Source organism: Balaenoptera ricei, chromosome 16, assembly GCF_028023285.1.
Source record: "Balaenoptera ricei isolate mBalRic1 chromosome 16, mBalRic1.hap2, whole genome shotgun sequence".
NCBI lineage: Eukaryota > Metazoa > Chordata > Mammalia > Artiodactyla > Balaenopteridae > Balaenoptera > Balaenoptera ricei.
The window spans coordinates 55,869,096-55,890,716 of NC_082654.1; the positions used below are offsets into that span (position 1 = coordinate 55,869,096).

Consider the following 21,621-nt stretch of genomic DNA (forward strand, 5'->3'; position numbering starts at 1 on the left):
CCCCTTACCAGCACTGCCCTCGCCACTGCTCACCCATCACACCTCGATCCCCGGTCCAGGAGCCCTGACACCGGTACTCTCGTCCCAGATCCCGCACCTCCAGTCCCAGCCCTCCTCCATCATTCTATGCGCCAATCTTTCCCAGTCTGACTGTGAGCAAACGCCCATCCAGCGCCCCAGCTTACCCTGGGATGGGCCGAGCACCCACAGGAAGTGCGCTGTGGGTTCCAAGAGAGGCAGGTGGTGCCATGGAGACCTGGGTCCTAACTTGAGCTCTGCCCCAGGATATAACCCTCCTCTTCCCCAGCCAGGGTCTCAGTTTCTATCTGTGTTCTCCAAACTGCTGTCATTTGCATATCAGTATCATGATTTCCGCTACATCTGTATCCAACTTCATTACTTACTATTTTCTTCCGATCAGCTCCTCTTTTCCCCTGACTAATAACATCTGTGGAATCGGGGGTTTGATGTGCTACAGATATATTCCATACTCATTAAAATAAGCAACGATTAAGATGAGCGTATGCTCGCTCATGCTCCAGTACAGAATAGGGCAGAGGTTAAAAAGTGTGCTCTGGAGGCAGGCGGCCTGAGTCCAAACCCCAGCTCTGCCATGTTACCACCTGGGTAGCTGACTTCCCCAACTGCCCTTTGCCAGCGTCCTCATCTGTAGAACAGGAGAATGGCCCCTATTTGCGTGTATTAAAGACTCAGTGCATGCACCGAGTGGGTGCTGGTGATTTCACCCACCCACGCTGCTAAGTGTGGTCATCGTTCTCTGTCCTCACCTGCCCTCTCATATTCGCCACCGACACTGCTGGTCTCCAGGATGCCCCTTTCTTTGGGTGCCCCTTCTAAGTCTCCTGCAACGGCGAGGGCCCTGTCCTCAGACTGCTGGTCTCCCTCCCGTCTCCCTCGGAAGGGACCTCTTGCAGTCCCAGAGCCTCAAACTCCTTCGACCCACTCATAGTTCCCAAACTGCCATCTCTAGCCCAGGCCTCTCCTGACCTCTGGCCTCGCAAACCCACTGCCTACATGGTATCTGCGGCTCAAGGCTCCTGACTTCCTTCCCTCCTAAAGCCCACTCCATGCACAGCTTCCCAGTCTCGCTCGAGGGCCCCTCCCCTCTTCCACTGACTCAGCGGGAACAAACCCTGGGTCATCCCTGACTCCTTTCTCTCTCTCACACTCCACGTCCAGTTCACTGGCAAACAGGGCCAGAATCTGAGCGCTTCTCGCCACCTGCCCCTGCCAGCTGGTCCCGGCCACCGTCACTTCTCCCCTGGATTTACTGCGGCAGCCTCCTAACTGGTTTCCTGCTCTGCCATTGATCCCTTCTATCTTCTCAACACAACAGCCAGGACACTCACAGAACCTAAGTCAAATCACGTCTCTCCTTCACTCAGAGCCCTCCAATGGCCCCCTGTTTTATTCAGGGTAAACACCTAAGTCCATGCAGTTGTCATCAGGGCTTCCTACTGTCTCTGACCTCACCTCCTCCTATGCTCACTCACTCCACCTGCTGCACCTCACCAGCCCCCTTCACTGTTTCTCGGTTGCGCTGGGAACCCCATGCTCAGGGCCTTTGCACCTGTAACTCCTTCATGTTTTTAACTCAAATGTCATTACCTCAGTGAGGAATGCCCCCAGCACCCTCCGACACCTTTATCACTTCCTATCCCAGTTTCCAACTTTATAATTCTTCTCTAAAGATTTACCAACTGGTACAGATTGTATTTGATTTTTGTTTACTGCCGGGCTCCCCAAACAAGGTGAACCCCCTGAGAACAGAGATTCTGCAGTGCCGTTCCCTACACCTACTCCATGACCTGGCACGTGGCAGGAGCTCAGTTTATATTTGTTGAAGGAATGAGTAAATAAGTGTTACTTAGTATTATTAATTGTGATGTTTATTTTTTTATGCCACACTTTGGAAATCACTGGGTCAGGTGCTCTTGAAGGCTCTCTCAACTCTAATATTCCACATTCTAGCAGGTAAAGATACCAGCCAACAGGAGGCTCCCATTTCTCTAACCTCCTCCCTTGCTTTCCTCCAGAACCAGATGCTTGCAGACTCAGGAAACCCACTGATAACTATCTTTTAAATCTCCACCAGGGGGCTCTTTCAAGGAAGTGAAAGGCCCATGCAGAGCGGAACTGCTAAGTGTTCCTGCAAGCTGTTTCCTGCCATACCTCATCTGACCTCATTACCTGGCTGCAGGGAAGCCGGGACTGCCTTACCTGCCACCAGGTGGGCCCGGCTCCGGGAGCACAGAACTGCATTGAACTTGGACTCATCTGTTCCGAGGCGGTTCTCTCCAGCTGCATAGAGCTCCTGGACAGAAGAGGGACAGACAGACATGCAACGCAGACCTCACCCCAGACTCCAGGCCCAGGTCACCGAGGAGAGCTGGGTAGAGTCTCTGGGCCCTACAAGCCCAGAGGGGAGGGAAAGGGGGGCAGGGCCCCAGCTGAGCTCCATTCATTGTGCTGAAGTAGACACCATCCACACATCCTCTCACTAAGCCAGGAGAGCCAAGGCCGCTGGGGCCCAGGAGAGGCAAGGAACAGCTTTAACCCAACCAAGGAAGCAGCAGCACAGAGGAAAACATGGGCTTGAGTCCTAGCTCTGCTACCCACTTGCCACGGGACTCCAGGCAGGCCAGTGGCCCTCTCTGAACTTCGGTTTCCTCATCTCTAAAACGCCAAGTTTGGATTAGATTCGGGGTCACAAACCTGAAAGCCCAAAGGGGCCAGCTGGGTAACTTAAATGCAGGAATCAGGCCAGCTGTAAGGCCAGAGAGTGGTGGGGACCACGGGGACCACGCAGAGAGGCAGTTACTTCTCAGCCGAGTACATGACAGAGGAACAAGGCTCACAGCTGCCTGATCCATTTTTCATGAGGAACCAGAAACCCAGATATCTACGTGAAATTTCTCAATCTTTAAAAGCAGTTTCCCTATCTATAAGCGGGAACACATGAGACAATAATTATTAGCAACAATTGATAGATCGCAGTTATGGATGTGGGATTTTATGTGATAGGTGCTTGCCTGCCGTTTCATTGCATACACTGTTATGTTTGCAAATGGGGAGAATGTGCACTTTCCTGTTAAGTTTTTGAAGGTTTGAGCCCAATCTATTTGCCAATTTGCAACCCTTGTACCAGATGGCTCAAAAGTGCCTTCCAGGCCTCAGATAGCAGCTCTTGGACCTAAAAGCACTGATACTTGAGGGCAGAAGGTGGCCATCAGGGGCTCAGAGACCCCACAGGTCGAGGTGAAGCCGAGCAGGTCCAGAACTAGGAAGGCAGAGCAGTAGCCACGAGACCCTGCAACCAAGGCAACTTCTGCCTCAGCTGGGAAAAGGCCTGGACAGGAAAACAGAAACAGGAAAATCCCCCCTGGGGCAAGAGCTGGGGCCCAGGGCTTTGCGGATACCCAGCCCTGAGTCCAGTTATAGGAATGGGTGTCCCAGGCCAGGGAGACGTTAAGTGAGCAGTCTGGGACCAGGGCAGAGGCAGGCACCGTCTGGGCACAGAGAGTGAGCCAGGAGTCTGGGCTCTTGCCCAGACTCTGCCTCCAGGTTTCTCTGGACACAATGCTCAACCTCTCTGAGCCTCAATGTCCTTACCTGGAAAGCAAATGGGCCAGACCAGAAGAGTGGTTCCTTCCAGCCCTTACAAGAGGGCACTACAGAAGTCCTCTGACATATGACAGAGACAAGGAGCCTACTGGCAGCTCCTGGTGAATGCAGTGCCCTGGGGGGCAGGAGCAGTGAGGTGGGGAGAGGCACGGCCAGCTCCATCCCACCAGGAAGCCGGGGCTCTCTCCAGCCAGAACTGCTATGGTCTGAATTCATTAGTGGGAAATCCAAGCTCCTCTGGAGAGGCACTCGGACTCCTGAACCAAGAGAGGAAACAGCCAGAGACTGTTCCCCCTTTTGTCCGCAATTCATATCAGGCTGGGGACAAGGGCAGCATTCTAAGGCTGCACAACTAATGTGACAGCTGATTTCTAGGCTCAAATCTTCCAAAACTTAACAGGCAAGTGTGAATTCTGCTCCATTTGCAAACATAATGGTCTATGCAACCAGACACAAGAAAAGTACCAAGTCACATGAAATCCCACATCCATAACTGATCTACCAACTGTTGTAATATTTATTATCCCACATGTTCCCTCCTACAGGTGGGGAAACTGAAGCCTAGGGAGGTGGGGTGACCTGCTCAAGGTCACACAGTCGATAAGCAGCAGAGCCCTGCGAAACTCACAGCATCTGGAATCCACTCCTATCTGCTGCTCTTTCAATCCCAGAACGCCTCCCTTGTGACACAAGAAAGTGGAAGACACCCCCCTGCTCAGGAAGCCAGGTGAGCGGCCATCACACTCACCTGCACATCTCTCTGGACAAGCGTCATGTCCACGTTTGTGCTTTCATCCCGGTTTCCCTGAAAGGAAGCAGGCTGTGAGGTCAAGGTCACTCCTTGGAGTCGCACCCCTCCCTCCCTGTTCCTCCTCCCCATGGCCCAGAGATCCACCTCTCCCTGCTGTGGGCCCGATCTCTGCCCTGGGAAAGGTACCTGAGAGAGAGAGATGAGGAGCCGCTGGAAGTGCCCTGACGTGTCGTTCCGAATGGCCTCCTCCAGGGTCTTTTTGAATTCTAAAAGGGAGACACAGGAAAGGGCCACCCTGTAGCCCAGTGGACCAAGCTGCGCACTGCACACAGTTAACAGTGGGCGCTGGCATGAGGAGACAGGTGGCCCACATGGCCCCCAGGAACAAACAACCGGAGATCAGGAGGGGCTGTGACTTCCAGGCTGATCTGGCCCCAACCACGCCCAGGAGGCTTTCCCCAGCCCTCCCTTACCTCAGTCACCTGCTCCTGTGTAAACAGCAGGCAGGGCTGGGTCTGGGAGGGAATCCCAGTGTGTCGGGGGTGGCGGGAGATAAGGAGGCCAGGAAGGAAGAGAGGCCCTGGGAGAGGGTGTGGCCAAGGCCCTAAAAGCACAGGGATCTGCAAGGGGCAGAGGGCCCCGGGGCCAGCCTAACCTGTCTTGTAGACTCTGTTCAATTCCCGGATGTGCTCATTGCTGCGGGAGGCGAGGATCTCGATCAGGCAGGCTTCATCAGTGCCTGCCCCCTGGGAGGCAGAGAGCACAACAAAGCACAGGCTGGTTACAGCCTCCTCCCTGGCACTCAGGATCCCCCAGGGCACAAACCCCAGAGACAGAGGCCACAGACACAGACCCGCCCATCGTGCTGCTGCTGCTGCCCGGGCCTGAAGCAGCCAGCCTCCCCTCTGCAGTCCCAGGAAAGTACCAGTAATAACAGCAACTCGGTGATAAGTAGAGATCATGGGAAGGATCATCCCCATTCCACCCGCCAGGACACTGAGAATCAGAGAAGTGTAGAAACCTGTCCAAGGCCACACAGTAAATGGTGGGGTTGAGAGGTGGACCTGGATCTGTTTTATTCCAAGTTCAGCCCATGAATGAGATGAGAAGCAATTGAGAACATGGGTTTAAAGCGAGAGCATGACATGTGGGAAAACGTGAGTCCTAGAGTGGACCGTGGAGCATCTGGAGACACCTAGGAGAAGGCAACAACATCGAGGATGGAAGAGATGACCGAGTCAGGGACAGTCAGGAGGCAGAGGACAGGGTCAGTAGCCTGGTTTCTATGTCAGGTTGAATCTTGGCTCTGCTGGTCACTAGCTGTGTGACCTTGGGCATGTCACTTCACCTCTCTGTGCCTCAGGTTCCTTGACCATAAAATGGAAGTGATACTGCCGGCAGACAGAGTAGGGTGTCCCCGGAGCAAGAGAACCAGGAATGGCTTTCTTGACATAAGAGAAACCATTTTTAGCCTGAGCTATCTTGTGATCTAAGCCTGGCCACAGTACTCACCCTTAAAGGAACAAAAGAACAACAGAAAAGACAACAAATCAGATGTAAAGACTCCCAGCTCTGTTTCAATGGTAAAGACTAGCCTGAAGCACTTTCTTGAGCTGTTGGCAGAATTTAAACCCCCTTGGGCACTCAACCACCAAATCAACTGGAACCTAAGGGATGATGATGTTGACCTTTTCAAGTTTGGACTCTGTGGACCACCCAAGCCCCTTCATGAATATGCATGTGCCTTTAGCTTAAAACTTCCCCAATTTTGCAGTTGCGGGAGATACGGCTTTGGGAAAGATCCCCAATGTTCTTACTTGCTGCAAGTTAATAAATCCTTCCTTGTCTCGCTCTTTGGCTTGGCTGGGTCTCTTGACACCCACGAAAAGGCGAACCCAGTTTCAGGTAACATCTTCGTGGGGGCAAGAAGAGTCACTGTGCCTATCAGGCCCCTGAGGAATGTTAGATTCCTTCTGCGGCACCTGCTCAGTTCACAAGGACTCCCCTGCCTGTGGGTGCGGCCCCTCCCCATCCACAGGACACCTGCTGGGGGTCTTGGGAGCCACAGGACTGTACAAAACGTGCAGGACCCTCCGCTTGGTCATAACTGACTGAACTAGGGGGATACTAAACCCAAACGAAGCCCGTCAGAACCCGCCCCCATTTGGAATTTGAACCAAGGGACAGCTGGCCTCTTCTGTAGCTGGATCTCTGACAGGTACATGGAGAGGGGTCGACAGGGATGCTGTGCCAAGGAAGGAGAGGCACAGAAGCAGATGGAAGAATGAAGCAGACACTCAAGAAGCAGCAGAGACGAGAGAGAAAGTCTGCCCGGCCCCCTCCCTCTCCAAGCCAGGCTGCTGTTCTGCTTAAGCTCCTCAAGTGTGTTTCTGTTATCTGCTAACAACAGAGTCCTAATGAATGAGGATACCATCCACACCTCCCACTCTTATCACTGTATCACTAGCTCCCTCTGCAACCCCAGCTCCCACCGTGTTTTTAAGGTGGAGAGACTTAGATGCTCCCTGATGACGAATGACACCTCATTTGCCTCTTGGGGGAGCCACCAGAAGTTCCCCTTTCTACAGCATTTGGACTCCAACCGGGAGGGTCCAGGAGCCGTGCTGACAACAGTAGCTAATAAGCGAGCGAAGACACACCACGTGGTCCAGGCCTTTCCCGGGGCTGTATGTCCACATAGATACGTACACACACACACACACACACACACACACACACACACACACACACACACACACACGCCCACGTACACACCTTGATGGCTTCCTTTATCTCATAAGCATCAAAGAGGACCGGGGTCTTCATCAGGGCCAAGACTGTCTTCTCAAAGTTTCCTGACAGTTCAGATTTCAGATCTTTGATCAAATCCTGATTGGACATTCAGACAAACAAACAAAACCTATTTTGAGAATCCACAGGAGGTGACCAATAGGGACAATATCCCAGATCCAGGGACCAGCAGCATCTGCAGAAGAGCCAAACCTCAGGCCCCAGCCAGACCTGCAGAATCAGAGCTTGCATTCAAACCAGATTCCCAGAGGACTCATGGCCATTAAAGTAGGAGAGGCACCGGGCCAGAACACTAGCCTATATGTACTCAGTGGTTACCTTTCTAAAGATCCGAAAGCCCCCAAAATCAAAATACGGCCCCCTTGCATTTCTTCAGTACTTAAAGCCTCTTCCTTCAGAGGGAAATAACTTGCCCATGGTCTTGGTGAGTCGTGGCACAGCCAGGCTGGAACCCAGATTCCTGGGCGCCTCTCATCAAACCTCCGTACCCTGTGGACTCTGGGATTTCTCCTTCAGAGCATCCTTTGCTTCTAGAAGATGCCATCAGCTGAGAGCCAGCAGGAAATGCCCTAATGTGCCTTATGGTTTGTCCAGGAGATCTAGGCCCACTAGGCCCCAAGGAAAAGCAGGAGTAGGGCTGTGCTAGAGGATATGCCTTAATTCAGGAGGGACAACCACCCCCACCCCCATCTCGCCAACACTCACCTTCCCATAAGCTGTCTTGAAGGACAGGAGGATCTGCTGCCGCTGCTTGTTGGAGCGACTCCCCAGGCAGTCAGTGATGGCCTGCTCATCAGTCCCTGGAGGAAGGAGAGGCGGGAGTGGGCAGGGCTGGGGGTCGTGGGGATGCTCTGCGGCTACAGACTTTCCTGGCCTGGGTCTTCCAATTCTCCTGGGCATCCCAACTGCACCCCCGTATCCACCTTCTCTTCCTCCACCACTGGGGCCAGGCTGCCTCCACCCAGCGACCCCAGCCCACAGAGCCACTGTGTAACTGCCTAGGGAGTCGGGGGGTGATTAGGACTTGCGCCACCTGGGGTCTCTCACCAAAGCCCTTCATGGCCTTCCGCAGGACCTCGGCGTCTCGCAGGGGGTCAAACCCAGGAGCATCTGTGATGGTGCCTCGGTTTCCAAACTGCTCAGACAGACAGACAGACAGTAAGAATGCTATATCCCCCAGATGTGAGACTGCCTGCCCCAGACTCTCGAAATAACCTTTCCTCTACAACTTGGGGTACCTGAAGGAGCCTGCAATCAACAGCACAGGGGACTCGACATTGAGTCGGCCTAACGTGACCATTACCTGTCCTGGCACTGAAACGTCTGCCTGGCCCCCGTGGCTAGGAGCCCACCTAGAGCTGAGTCCTGATGCTGAAAATCTACCCTATGCCTGGGTCCTCCAGGCCTGGGCCCGGGCTCCTGATGAAGGGGAGGCCTCGGGAACAGGGGTGCGGACTCTCCTCAAGGCCTCAGCACCACAGCACACATCAGGGCTTCCCTAACGGGCCTGCTTAGTCCACCTTTGTGCACACTAGAAACAGGTGTTCCCTTGGGATGCAGGTGTCCAGCCTTCACAATGGTACATGCAGCCCAGCTACCTCTCGGACTAGCTCTCGTTTCCCGGCACTGTTTTCTGGACTCTACGACCTGCTTGCCTGCTGGACTCCTTCCTGACATGACAGCTACACTCCAAACAAACTTGATTTTTCCTGCCGAAACTCTCCCTTGGTGGATTATCTAGTACAAACTGGTTTTAACAGAGTTAAGGAGATAAGCTGAGAGACAAGATAAGGGGGAAGGCAGAGAGGGAGGGTGCAGAGCAGGGCAGGGGTAGGGGGATGTGTGGGTGTGAGGGAGGGAGAGGAATGGACCCTCTGACTAAAAATAGTAGTCAACCACATACCACTAGCCCTGTGCTGGGCTGGTTTGGCTATGTAACCATGACAATGAATTCTAGGCTCTGCAAACATGAACTGCTCTCCAAAATGAGCCAAGAGCAGCCCTGAAAGAACTGCCAACAATCTTCCCTACCCAAAGGAGCTGGTTTTAAGAATCCTCTGAAGCTAGTCTGGGAGGGCACATCCGGGGGATTGAAAACTAAGACCCATTGGGCAAAGGCCTTGAGACCAGTTCTTACAAAACCCAGGCAGTAAATACCACCAGAGGAATGAAGAGTGCCCGGAGGCATTCAGACCCAACTCCCACAGGGACCATCTAACAAGCTGCGACAAAGAGGGCGGCTCCCTAGGTCCTCAGGCATACAAACAGGGGATGGGGAGTCTGTGAGAAAGTGACACTGAGAACTACAAGTTAGAGCTGGAGGACCTAGTCCCCCCCACCCCGTCCCCTGCACGGTCCCCAGCCCTGCTGGCAGAGGACACTGGGCCACATGTCTCGGGCCCTTGGAGCCAGGACTGGACAGAGAGTAGCACAAAGTTGGCACTCACCTGGGCTGGGGGCACAGCAGGGGTGACGGTCCCGGACCCAGAGTACCCTGGGTAGCTTGGCACCGGCTGCTGTCCCGGAGGTGGCATTGGCGACTGCCCAGGGTAGGTCATGGGCGGCTGTCCAGGGTAGGACCCCGGGGGCTGCTGCCCAGGGGGCGGCATGGGCTGGCCTGACACAGGGGCCCCTGGGTATGGTGGATACGAGGGCATCCCAGAGGGTGGGTTTCCTCCAGGGGGCGGGTACATTCCATATGGAGGAACAGGCTGCTGGGCGGAAGGGGAATGCCCGAAACCCCCCGGGGGGACGGGAGGGTAACCGCCCCCAGGGGCCCCGGGGTACAGGTTTGGCACGTTGGCTCCTCCGAATGTCCCGGACATGTTGGCAGCCTGAAAGTCCACGAAGCAAGAGCCTTAGACTAACAGCCCCTGAGGGGGTACAGCCATACTCCGTCCATCTGCCCTTCCCCGCCCTGAGCCCTGCAGCGGGCACCCAGGAGCCACACTCAGCTCAAGCCAAGTCCGAGCACCACCGGCTTCTCAGCAAGGCCCACCTTGCCCACCCACCTTGTCCCACACGCCCTCTACCTTCACTGGTGACCCCCTTTACCTGCCCTGTGCCCGAAGAACCCACACTCGCTCTAACACCACACCGTTTCCTTATGCTACTGTCTGTCTCTTCCCAGTGGATGGTAAGTACTCTCAGGCCGGGATTTTTCTATCTCCAGTGCCTAGAATGGGCCTGGCACAAATTTAGACTGTGGAGTGGTTACACCGTTTACTTTGAGCATACATTCGTTTTTAGATGATAAAATACGCTATTTTACAAGCAAATCAACAAAAGTAGCATGTGTGCCCGTGCTCCCGGGCACCTGCTGCCAGGCCCAACCAGGAGAGTCATCCACGTGCACCAACAGCCCCCGCACGCGTGTGGCCACCTGCATATGGCACACGCACGCACACACAGGTGCACACCCCCACCCCTCCATCCCTACGCTGAGCTCATACAGAAGGTGCTCGATGCATACTCCACGAAGGCCCCACCCCTACCCAATCCCCCAGAGCTGAAAGGGACCTGGAAGACCATGTGGCCCAATGCATTCCCCCACCGCTCATTTTACAGACGGGAAAATCAAGATGCAGAGAGGGACAGTGAGCCGGTGAGAGCCCTGATGGAAACCATCATGTCCTAAGATATAGCTCGACACCCTCGGCGCCCACAGAGAGACACACACACACACACACACACACACACACACACACACACACCCCTGACGCCACGGAAGCCAGCAGCCTTTCTCCCTCTGGCCACGCCGGTGTGGCCCCCGGGGCAGCCCAGCAGGAGGGCTGGACTCACCATTCCCGAGAGGTAGTCCTGGTTGAACTGCCCTGCGTAGCTGGCCACGTTATCCAGCCCGATGGGGGGCATGTTGGGTGGTGGGTAGCCAGCACCTCCCCAGGCACCGCCACCTGAAAGCAACACCAAGCTTGTCGGCGCCCCCGCGGTTCCCCAGCAGGACAAGGCAGAGACATCAAGCTCCCAGGTGGTCGGAGGGGAAGCCAAGCAGAGCCGCGGACAGTCCTATATAGACCACACGGAAAACACCTGGGCAACAAAGTCTAGCCAGATCCCGCTGCCAGAGGAAGGGAGGAGGGAACCTTCAATTCGGTGTTCAGCAAACACTCCCAAGACCCTCTGTGGGGTATTAAGGTAGGAGGGCCAAGGAAAGACCTGCCCTCCTGGGCTCACCCCCATGGAGTGGGAGTACAGACATAAAGACAGATCACTCGGGGACACTGTGCCAAGCCCAGGGCAGCGGCAAGCTCAGGGATCACTGAGAGTCCACAGTGATGGAGAACCACGGCAGGGGGTGGGTGGGCGTCGGGGTGGGGTGTCCTGCCGATCTGGCTGTGTGCTGTCATCACAAGTCTGTAAGGGGCAGGGAGAGGCAGGGTGACAGGACGGAGGGAGGCAGGGTGACAGGACGGAGGGAGACAGGGCTCGGTTATGGAATACAGACACCTGTCCTTGTCAGGAGGACAACAGGGGAACAGCAGTAAAGACCCCCAGCTCTGAAACCATCGGGACCGGGGTATGTGCCCCGGGGCAAGGCACTCAACCACCCTGGCTCAGTTTCCTCAGGTGAAGTGGGGATAATTAGTGTTTGCCTCAAATTGCTGTGAGGAGGATTAAGAGAGTTAATGCCGGGCGGGGCTTAGCTGGGAGCCCGGTGAGCATTCATGTGTTACAGCTGTCACCATGACAGGCAGCTAGCATCATCCTGCGGGCTGCTGGCCTGTTAGATGCAGCCCTGTCCACGACAGCGAAAAGGCCCTGAGGGCCTCGTGTTTGGCTTTCCAGCCCCGGGGCTCCGGGATACTCAGGACGGTCCCGGAATCGCCCGCCTGCTCCCTCTCTTGCTGCTCAGGTGATGGCAGAGGTGGCAGTGGTAGGACACGGGTGCCTGACCAGCTGGCGCAGCCTCCCTGCTATCGGGCCACAGGAGCAGCTGCAGCAGTAACGTCTGACCCTTAGCAACTGCCTCCACTTCCTCCCTCTGCAGGGGCCCTGCTGCTGGGAAACCACACACCTTGAGCACAGGGCAAGAGAAGTGACAAGGGGCAATCGTCACCTAGCAGTGCTCCAGAGGACACTGTGCCAGAGGCTCCACCTGGCTATCGTGTTCCTGTCTGGGCCAGCCCAGTGATGGAGATGCTTGAAGCCATTTGCAAAGGAGAAAATTGAGTCTCAGAGAACGGTACACATTTGTCTGCTGCTATCAGCTAATAAGGCAAGAGATCAGGGCCTGGCCTGGTCCTGGCTTTCCAGAAGTGGCTTCAAACCCTGACCTCGCCTGGCCCCAAGGTCCAAGCTCTTCTCCAGCCCCTCCCCCGCCTGGCTGCACTGTGGGGGTCCGAAGGGAGCAAGGAAATAACTGGAGAGCACCATCACTCCTCCCCTCTCCACTCCTGGGCCCTGAGCAGAGAGGGCGTTCCCTCCCCCGCCTGCCCCAGACCCTCTTACCTGGTGCAGCTGGCGGGTAGCCGCCTGCGGGCGGTGGGTAGCCTGGGTAGCTCATGGTTAGATCTGAAAGGAAAAAGGAAAGTGTGTTCAGGCTCTGCCGGGGGCTCTCACCAGTCTCACCGGAGAACAGTGTCAGCCGCAAGCCGGCCCTTGCAGGAGGAGCTGCATCAGGCTTGACCCGTGGCGGGCAGCCCAGCTCACCCTGTACCTGCTGGGCCCCCGCCAGAAACAGCAACCGGGGGCATTATGGGATTCACCACCCATGAACCAGTGAGTTTCCCTGAAAACCCCTCTCACCCAAGCTCCATTCCCACTTCTGCTGACAAGGGATGCTGCATGTGTGAAGCTCTTCTCCCACCTCATTCTCAGGGGGGTCCAGGTCTATTTGCCTGTATCTTCTTTCTCACCATCCATCCAGCAACAGGGAAAGCCAGAGCCCCTACCTCCCTGTGCCCAACCTACAGACCCCAAGCTATACACAGCGGCCTCCAAATTGGCTCTGCCCCAAACGACACTTTTTGTTCTCCAACCTCTGGTTCACCAGGCAAGGGAACCGGGTATGGTATCATCATTCCTAGAAACAAGGAGAGACCTCAGGAAGGCTCATCTGATCCAGGATCCGGAATCAGGGCAAGTGAGGAGTACAATCCTGTCCCTACAGATGGGGCAGATGGAGCTCAGAAAGGGTAAGTGACTTGCAGATCAGTAGTAAGGGAAGGAGAAAGGCCAGAACCTAGAGCTCTTACCTCTTGGTGATGGTGGGATATCTGTTCTCACAAAGCCCCTCTCTGTACACATCCCTCTGCCGTGTCTCATGTTAGCTGAACTGCCCAGGAGGGACACAGATCTGCTGTAACACCACACACTGTCAGGCAACCTGCCTACTCTTGCTAATCAGTGGCTGCTGCCGTTTGAGAGGCACCCAACAACCAGTGAGAGTGAGGAAACCTGTGGGCCCCCTTAACAATCACACCTGCTGACCTAGGTTAGCTGCTCCTCCTCCCACGCTGGGTCCCAAGCTAGTTCTCAAACTGCAGTGTGCATCAGAACCACCTGGAGGGCTTGTTAAACACATTGCTGGGCTCCACCCACAGGGTTTGAGTCAGTAGAACCAGAATTTGCATTTCTAATTAGTTCCCAGGTGATGCTAACGGTCCAAGGACCCCCCCCCCCCCCCAGCTTTGAGAAACACTGCTCTAGAGCTGTTATCCACCTACAAGATTCTGGTTGCCTTTCACAGCTACACTGGCGAACTAGGCATGCTGCTTTCAAGGAAGCTGAAGGGCTTCCTTAAGGTGCCACTGGTCCCCATGGGGTGGGTCTGGGTTCTCAGCTCTGTGGGCATGGTAATTTGTTTGGGTCAGTGGGTCCACAGGTGACTGCAATGGGAAGCCAGATGATGGCCTAGTGACCTTGGAGAGAGCTAGAATTGGCGACCTGTGGTGTGGGCCAAAGGCCCTTTCCCAAGCACGCTGTCATGTGCTGACTGAGGTCCCTAGTGGTGCTGCTTTCAGTCTGACCCATCTACCAGAACCCTCAGACGTCATTGGTGAGGAGATACCCTGGGGAGGCGAATGATGGATGGGCCAGGAACTTTCTGATGGAAGAAAGAGAAACCAGCCCTCAGAAAAACAGGGGGAGCTGCAGTTGTGTTCCTGACACCTTTGTCTCTGGATATCACCTCCCTGGGGAATGAGTCCAAAGGCCCATCCACAGTCGGATGGAAAAACAAAACAAAAAAGCTGGATACTACACTGTTCCATATGCCAAAATAAAACTTCAGCCAGACCAAAGTTTAAGCATAAGAAGTAGCCCTTATTCCCAAAGATAAAATTAAATTTCTGCATAAGAAACAAGTAACGAAAACAACATAAAGACAAGAGAAGTGACAAATTTAGGAAAAATGTTTTATGATAAGAAAAAGACCAATAACCTTTATAGAAACTCAAATGATGCAAACAATTACAGAAAAGGAACTACAGATATTCACCCTCACTAATATGCTGACTTGCCAGTTAAAAATACAGAGATGTAGAAATTAAACATGACACACGCTTTGACTCAGAAGCTCTACTTCTGGAAGTCTGTTTCCCAGACACACTAAACGGCGGCATCTGCCACAACAGCAAGAAGGAACCCCCAACTATGCACCTGCAAGAGGCTGGTTAAGTAAATCAAACAGATCCACACAAGGGATACTCTGTAGCTTTTTTAGAAATAGCCAGCTCTGTAAGTGGGGATTTGAAATGATCACCATTATTAATCAAGGTGTAGTGCTGTGTGTATCCTAAGCTAACTTCGTTTTAAAAAAAGAAAATGTACAAATTTAGCACTGTACACACACACACACACACACACACCCACACACACACCCATCCCTGGAATGTTAAACAAGAATGTTAAACAAGAAACTGGGTAACGCTGGTTGCCTCTGGAGGGGAAAACTGGAATAGAAATGAAGCTCACTGTTTATATTTGCATTTCTTGCCACATGCATGTATGCCGATTAAAAAAAACAACTTTAAAAAAGGCCCAATTCAGGTGGGGATTTCTGAGCTCACTTGAGGCCGTGCTGTTCTTCCAAGATTTGAATAACTCACACAGGGTCCATTCAGTGCAAGGCGGCCCGGCTCTGAGCCTGGGGTTGGCATTATTATATAAATATACCATGGGACTCAGACCTGAAGGGACTGCTAAGGTTTCCAGCCTGGGGCAGGACCGCAGGCCAGCCTCAGCCCGCTCACAGGGTGATGGTGCTCATTCCCAGAGTTCCCTGACGATGCCCCCGGGCCCCCCATCTTCGCCTCTCCCCAAGAGGCCACCTCCAGTCTTCCCCTCTTCTGAAAGAACAGTCTCATTTTTCTCCCACTGTTTCCTGCCTGAAATGGTTTCGCGTCTGCAACCCACTCCGTTCTCCTTCTGCGCTCTCTTGGGAACCAAAGGCCCCCGGGGTGGTTGGAGAGCACAGGGCAGTAGCTCCGCCCCGCCCCCTCCCCGGATGGGTAACACTTGGGTGTTCTGGACAATGGAGACGGGATGCTGATTCCTGTTAAATTTCTCTCTTCCATTCTGCCCATCGTCTCTCTAGTCTACTGAGATCTCCTGCCATCCTGACCAACATCAAGCATCTTAGCACTCTCTCTCAGCTTTCTTTTATATCCACCGATTGGGAAAGCATGTCATTTGCGTTCTTCCAGGCGAGTGATACAGAAAGAGCACTCCTGAACTGTCGCTGCCGACCACTTCCCAGCCCGACATCAGCCCACCCAGGACCACACGGGTTCAGGCGTTCAACCAGCTACCAGACCACCTAACTCTACCATAGCCCGACACCTGTTTCCTCGTCTTGTTCACAATGGTACAAAGAGGGCCTCCATCAAACGAGAATGCTAACACGTCCCCCGCGTGCCTAGAGCCCTCCAGCTTAATCGTCTAATAATCCCCAGGAGAAAAGCAAAGGCAGCGGGAGAGCCTGGTTCGACCTTCGGATGCCCTAGTGCCCACCTCGCCCCTTCCCAACGACCACATGTCCTAGATCAGCATGAAACTCTGACTCCCAACATCTACAGTCTTCCCCGCTTTTTTGAAAATTAAGAAATCTGCTCATGGCCCAGTCTTTGGGTAACTCCAGCCTCCACTGTTTCTCAAAAGAGGCCACCAGCAGGGTCCGTTGTCCTTGGCGAAGTCAGCCTGGCACGCTGGGGTGCCATATCCTGATTCAGAGGGGAGCTCGGGCAGGGCTTGGGGGGGGACCTCATTTTCCTCTCCCAACTCTGATAAACCCTCACTCTTCACGACAGAAGGGAACCCCCTGGGTTATAATCCTGCAGATCTGCTTTCTCTGTGGCATCTACGAATATCACACCTTCTGTGCTGACCAATGCCTTCCTTCTACTTCTGCCCTTTAAGAAAGAAAAAAGGTGCCTGGGTGGGATGCTTCACACAGTGGACAGGCCGGGATTCTGACAGGCTGGGCACATCCCCGTTCCATGTTGGCTCTGGTTAGAGCACTCTGTCTCGGGACTCACTGGAGAGGGCCTCCAAGTGCCGCAGGCAGCTGGCCTCTTTGGGGACTGCTCCAGTTCCTAGAAACCAGCCTGCAGGGGACTTCCGGCCTCTGGTCCTGCTTCTCTTGGGGCACGATGCAGCACAAATACCACCCTTCCTTCCTCACTGGGACCATCTACCTGCACCTATACGCCTGATTTCATCCAGCTGTGGCCCTCTCTGGCTAAACTGGTGCTTCTCAAACTTCAGTCTGCAAAACAATCACCTGTTGGACTTGTTTTAACCCAGATTGTTGGGTCCTGCCCCCATAGTCTCTGCAAGGGTAGGTTTGAGACTGGCCCAAACATGCTGATGGCTCCTTGACTCTGGACCACACTTTCTGTAGCACTGCTTCATCACGCGTGCGAATCACCTGGACAGCTTGCTAAAAATGCCGAGGCTTTGGCCCCAGTCATCCTGGGCCCTTCAATCTGGAAAGGGTCCAGGAATCTGAAATATAAACAAGCATCCTGTTCCCATCTCCAGGGATTCTTTTTTTTTGGCTCTGTTGGGTCTTCATTGCTGCGCGCAGGCTTTCTCTAGTTGCGGCGAGCGGGGGCTACTCTTTGTTGAAGTGCGTGGGCTTCTCATTGTGGTGGCTTCTCTAGTTGTGGAGCACAGGCTCTAGGCAGGCGGGCTTCAGTAGTTGTGGCACGTGGGCTCAGTAGTTGTGGCTCGCCGGCTCTGGAGCACAGGCTCAGTAGTTGTGGCACACAGGCTCGGCTGCTCCGCAGCGTGTGGGATCTTCCTGGACCAGGGCTCAAACCCATGTCCCCTGCATTGACAGGCGGATTCTTAACCACTGCACCACCAGGGAAGTCCTGCAGAAGTTCTGATGTAACTGATTCTGTGCTCCACACTCTAGGAAACACACTTTCCTTTAAGGTACTTTGACACTTTCTAGTTTATTCTATCTAGACTTTATTCCCAGCAGTAAGCTCTGAGGATAAACACCAAACCTGGGCATCCCAGGATTCCATGAGACCAAGCCTCAGTTTACTAGGTGAATGTTGAAAGCATACAGCAGGTACATAGGGGGCTTCTCAGGGACTGTAAAATGCCCTGTTCCCTAAAACTGTGTACACAAGAATACCATTCAATTTCAAGGGCTCCGCAAAGGCTCTAGCCAGAGTCCCAAACACAGGAATCTAGAAATTGTTGTGTTGGGAGAAGAGGCAAAATCACCCAGAACAAGAGGCACCTCACTACCCTGACCTAGCCACACCCCCCATAATGGGGAGTCTTCTTGTTCCCCCACCCCAACAGTGGGAGATGGCAATAAGGGCTGGGTGATGGACTATGCACATCTTCTGGTGTCCTGCCTGACTTCCAGGGACATGGAGGAAAAAGGATGGTGGCAGGGCCATGCCTCATACAAGGATATAGCACTGTCCTCCCCAGAGGGCCAGGTGGGGACACAGCTTACAGCGGGCTAACACTGAGAGGAGGCAGAGACCTGGACGCATCTCCCAGCGCCAGAAGTTGCACGGCCGTGAGACCTCCCGCCCCAGTGCTCAGCAGCAAACCAAGAGGGCCTGGACTAGGGTGGACGCTTTCGTGGGATGACCTCTCCACTGGCCTTCCCAGTCTGGGGACTAGAGTATTTATTTGTGCTAGTTTTTTAACATTAAATCCTCAATCTGTTTTTATGTGAAAATTTAAATGTAGAGTTTAAACCATGCAGCTCAGATGATCCTTGCTGATTTCTTTTTAAAAATAAAAGGAAGAGAAGACAAGCTACAGAATGGAAGAAAATGTTTAAAAAGACACATCTGATAAAGGACTGTTATCCAAAATACAGAAAGAACTCTTAAAAACTCAACAATAAAGTACACCTGAAACTAACACCACATTGTAAATCAACTATACTTCAATTAAAAAAAAAACTCAATTAAAAAATGTCAAAAGACCTGAACAGATATTTTGCCAAAGAATACATACAGATGGCAAAAAAGCATATGAAAAGATGCTCAACATTATACATCCTTAGGGAATTGCAAATTAAAATAACAATGAAATACTACTACACACCTATTAGAACGGCCAAAATCCAAAACACTGACGACACCAAATGCTGATGAGGATGTGAAGAAACAGGAACTCATTCATTGCTGGTGGAAATGCAAAATGGTACAGCCACTTTGGAAGGCAGTTTGGCAGTTTCTTACAAACTAAACATACTTACTCTTAGCATATGATCCAGCAACAGCACTCCTTGGTATTTACCCAAAGGAGCTGAAGACACACATGGACACAAAAACCTGTACATGGATATTTATAGTCGCTTTCTTCATAATTGCCAAAACTTGGAAGCAACCAAAATGCCTTCAAAAGGTGAATGGATATATAAACTGTGGTACATCCAAACCATGGAATATTATTCAGCAGTAAAAGAAATGAGCTATCAAGCCACGAAAAGACAGGGAGGAACCTTAAAAGTGTATTATTAAGTGAAAGAAGCCAGTCTGAAAAGGCTATGTACTGCACGATTCCAGCTATATGTCATTCTAGAAGAGGTAAAACTGTGGAGAAGTTAAAAAATCAGTGATTACCAGGAGTTAGGGGGAGGAAGGGATGAATAGGCAGAGCACAAAGGATTTTTAAGACAGTGAAGCTATTCTGTACGACACTAAAATGGTGGATACATTAGTCAAAACCCATAGAATGTACCACACTAAGAGTGAACCCTAATGTAAACTACGGACTTTGGGTGATAATGCTGTGTCAATATAGGTTCATCAATTGTAACTCTGATGTGGCGTGATGATAGTGGCGGAGGTGGTGCTGTGAACCTAAACCTGCTCTAAAAAATAAATCACATTTAAAAATAAAAAATAAAAGGAATACAAACACATTGTAGGGAAATTCAAATGGAACAGAAAGGCACAAAGAAGCAAAATTCATTCTCCTCTCTAATCCCCTACTCAAAGGTCACCACTGAGCAGTTTCCAAAGTATAATTCAAGACAAAACACACACACACATACACACAAATGTAAATGCATATATGTATGTATATATATACAGTTTATGTATGTTCGTGTATACATATATGTATAATTTTTTAAAAAAACAAGAAAGAAATTTGCTTATCTGCAAACTCTCCTTGCTCCAGTGCAAAGCTAGGTTTGGGCAGGCTAAGGTGTAACCGGTCAGCCACATGCCTTCCTGGCCCACCTCCAGTACCTGGCTGCTGGGAGATGAAGGGTTAGCCAGCCCTGGGCCGGTCTGAGCAGCTCCTGACCGCCATACACTGCCCATTTCTCCGGGGTCACTGCTGGGAGGCAACAACCCAGAGCAGGGCGCGAATGGGGCCCAAAGCAAGACTATTTAAGGTAGTCAGTTCCAAGAATGTTAATACGGAAAAGGGCCCCGACCAGTGACCTGGAGCCAGACCCTCACCTCCCCAGACCTCGGGTGTGACAGGGGGCTTCACCTCTTGGGGCTCTTCCTAGTTGGACTCCTGAAGGGGACACCTCTTCAGGTTTTCACCCCAATCCTAGATTTACAGACTTCCTAAATGCCTATGCTGGAAGGAAACTTGAAGATTATTTAGTTTCTAACCACCTTGGTTTTGGAGCCAAAATATGCCAGGGACACCGTTTACTCAAGTCACAAACACATGGGGAGAGGGTCCAAGGTAGAACACTCAGCCTGCTGGGAGCAAAGCCTGCCTGCCTTTCCCTAAGAGGGTCATACTGCAAAACCTGTGACCATTTCAACCTGGGCTGGGCTGGCTTGTTTGGTGGTCCCAACCGGTCCTGCCATTGGTGACCTACTTTAAGACCCCTCCTCCAAGGACAGTGCAATGACTGCTTTGAACTGCGGTCGGCCAAGGACATTCTTCATGGCCAGGAGGTTCCAGAAACCCTCAGGTACCTCGGCTCCCACCACCTCCCTCTCCCCATACCTACAGGGACAGGAGGAGAGAAGCCTGGCACAGCCCAAGCTCTGCCACACACAGTCCTTCAAAGTCTTGCTCAGGTCTAGTCTGGACTCCCATCTCCAGCTCAGCCTTGCCAAGCAAAAACAGGCAGCATGATGTAGAGCTCAGTGCTTCCTGAACTGTGTTCCCCGACACCAACTTACATCTTACGAGTTGAGAATTTACCAGGTGCCCAGTTAAAAAAGAGAAAGAGATTAGTTGTCCAAAAACTTTGGAAAATGCTGCCTATTACATCCCCTTCTGGAAAAGTGCCAATACTTAATAGCATAATAAAGGCTCTGAGAAGTCCTGTAACAAAGGTGCCTGCTTAACTTTTTCCCTCAATTTCCCAAACTTACTAGGCAACAATAATAATAGTTGACATTTATCGAATACTTACTATGCACTAGGCACTGTGTTAAGTGCTATACATGGAACAGAACTTTACAACAACTCTATAAGACAAATACTAAGATTATGATCTCTGTATTAGAGATAAGGAAACTGAGGTATGGAGAGATTATACAAGTTGCCCTAGGTTACAGCTAGTAAATGATAAGCCAGGATTCAAACCCAAGCAGTCAGGCTCCAAAGCTCAGGGCTTTTACCCCTACGCTGTACTTCCTCACAGAGCCCACCGGCCCCAGACACTAGTATTTCAAAGACCAAAACTTTAAAAACACTGGTTGATGGAATACAATAGAATTAGGAAGCAGGACACCAGGTTTCACCGTGATCCCGCGTATTTCACTAAAGGCAGTCTAGGGTGGTGGGAGGAACATGAACTCTGAGGCCAGATGGCCCAGGTTCAAATCCCAGTTCTGCTCCCTAAGAGGTGTGTGGTCTTGGGCAGGTTATTTAACCTTTCTGGGCTTCAGTTTTCCACATCTGTTAAACGTAGATAGTAATAGTTTAACATCAAATATGTTCTCATGATATCATTTAACCTCTCACTGTATCAGTTTCCCCAACAT

At 52.3% G+C, this 21,621-nt stretch overlaps 1 protein-coding gene across 1 annotated transcript in view; it reads right to left on the minus strand.

Annotated features, from left to right (window-relative positions):
• The window catches only part of ANXA11 (annexin A11), a 40,106-nt gene that overhangs the window by 4,491 nt on the left and 13,994 nt on the right, over positions 1–21,621 (minus strand). Inside the window, exons 2-11 of the mRNA XM_059900910.1 lie at positions 12,677–12,739; positions 11,009–11,121; positions 9,655–10,041; positions 8,255–8,342; positions 7,913–8,007; positions 7,172–7,285; positions 5,052–5,142; positions 4,583–4,662; positions 4,394–4,450; positions 2,242–2,335 (exon numbers count right to left, since the gene is read on the minus strand). Of these exons, the coding sequence (XP_059756893.1) occupies positions 2,242–2,335; positions 4,394–4,450; positions 4,583–4,662; positions 5,052–5,142; positions 7,172–7,285; positions 7,913–8,007; positions 8,255–8,342; positions 9,655–10,041; positions 11,009–11,121; positions 12,677–12,731 (1,174 nt within the window). The 5' untranslated portion in view covers positions 12,732–12,739. The remainder of the gene's footprint in view (positions 1–2,241; positions 2,336–4,393; positions 4,451–4,582; positions 4,663–5,051; positions 5,143–7,171; positions 7,286–7,912; positions 8,008–8,254; positions 8,343–9,654; positions 10,042–11,008; positions 11,122–12,676; positions 12,740–21,621) is intronic.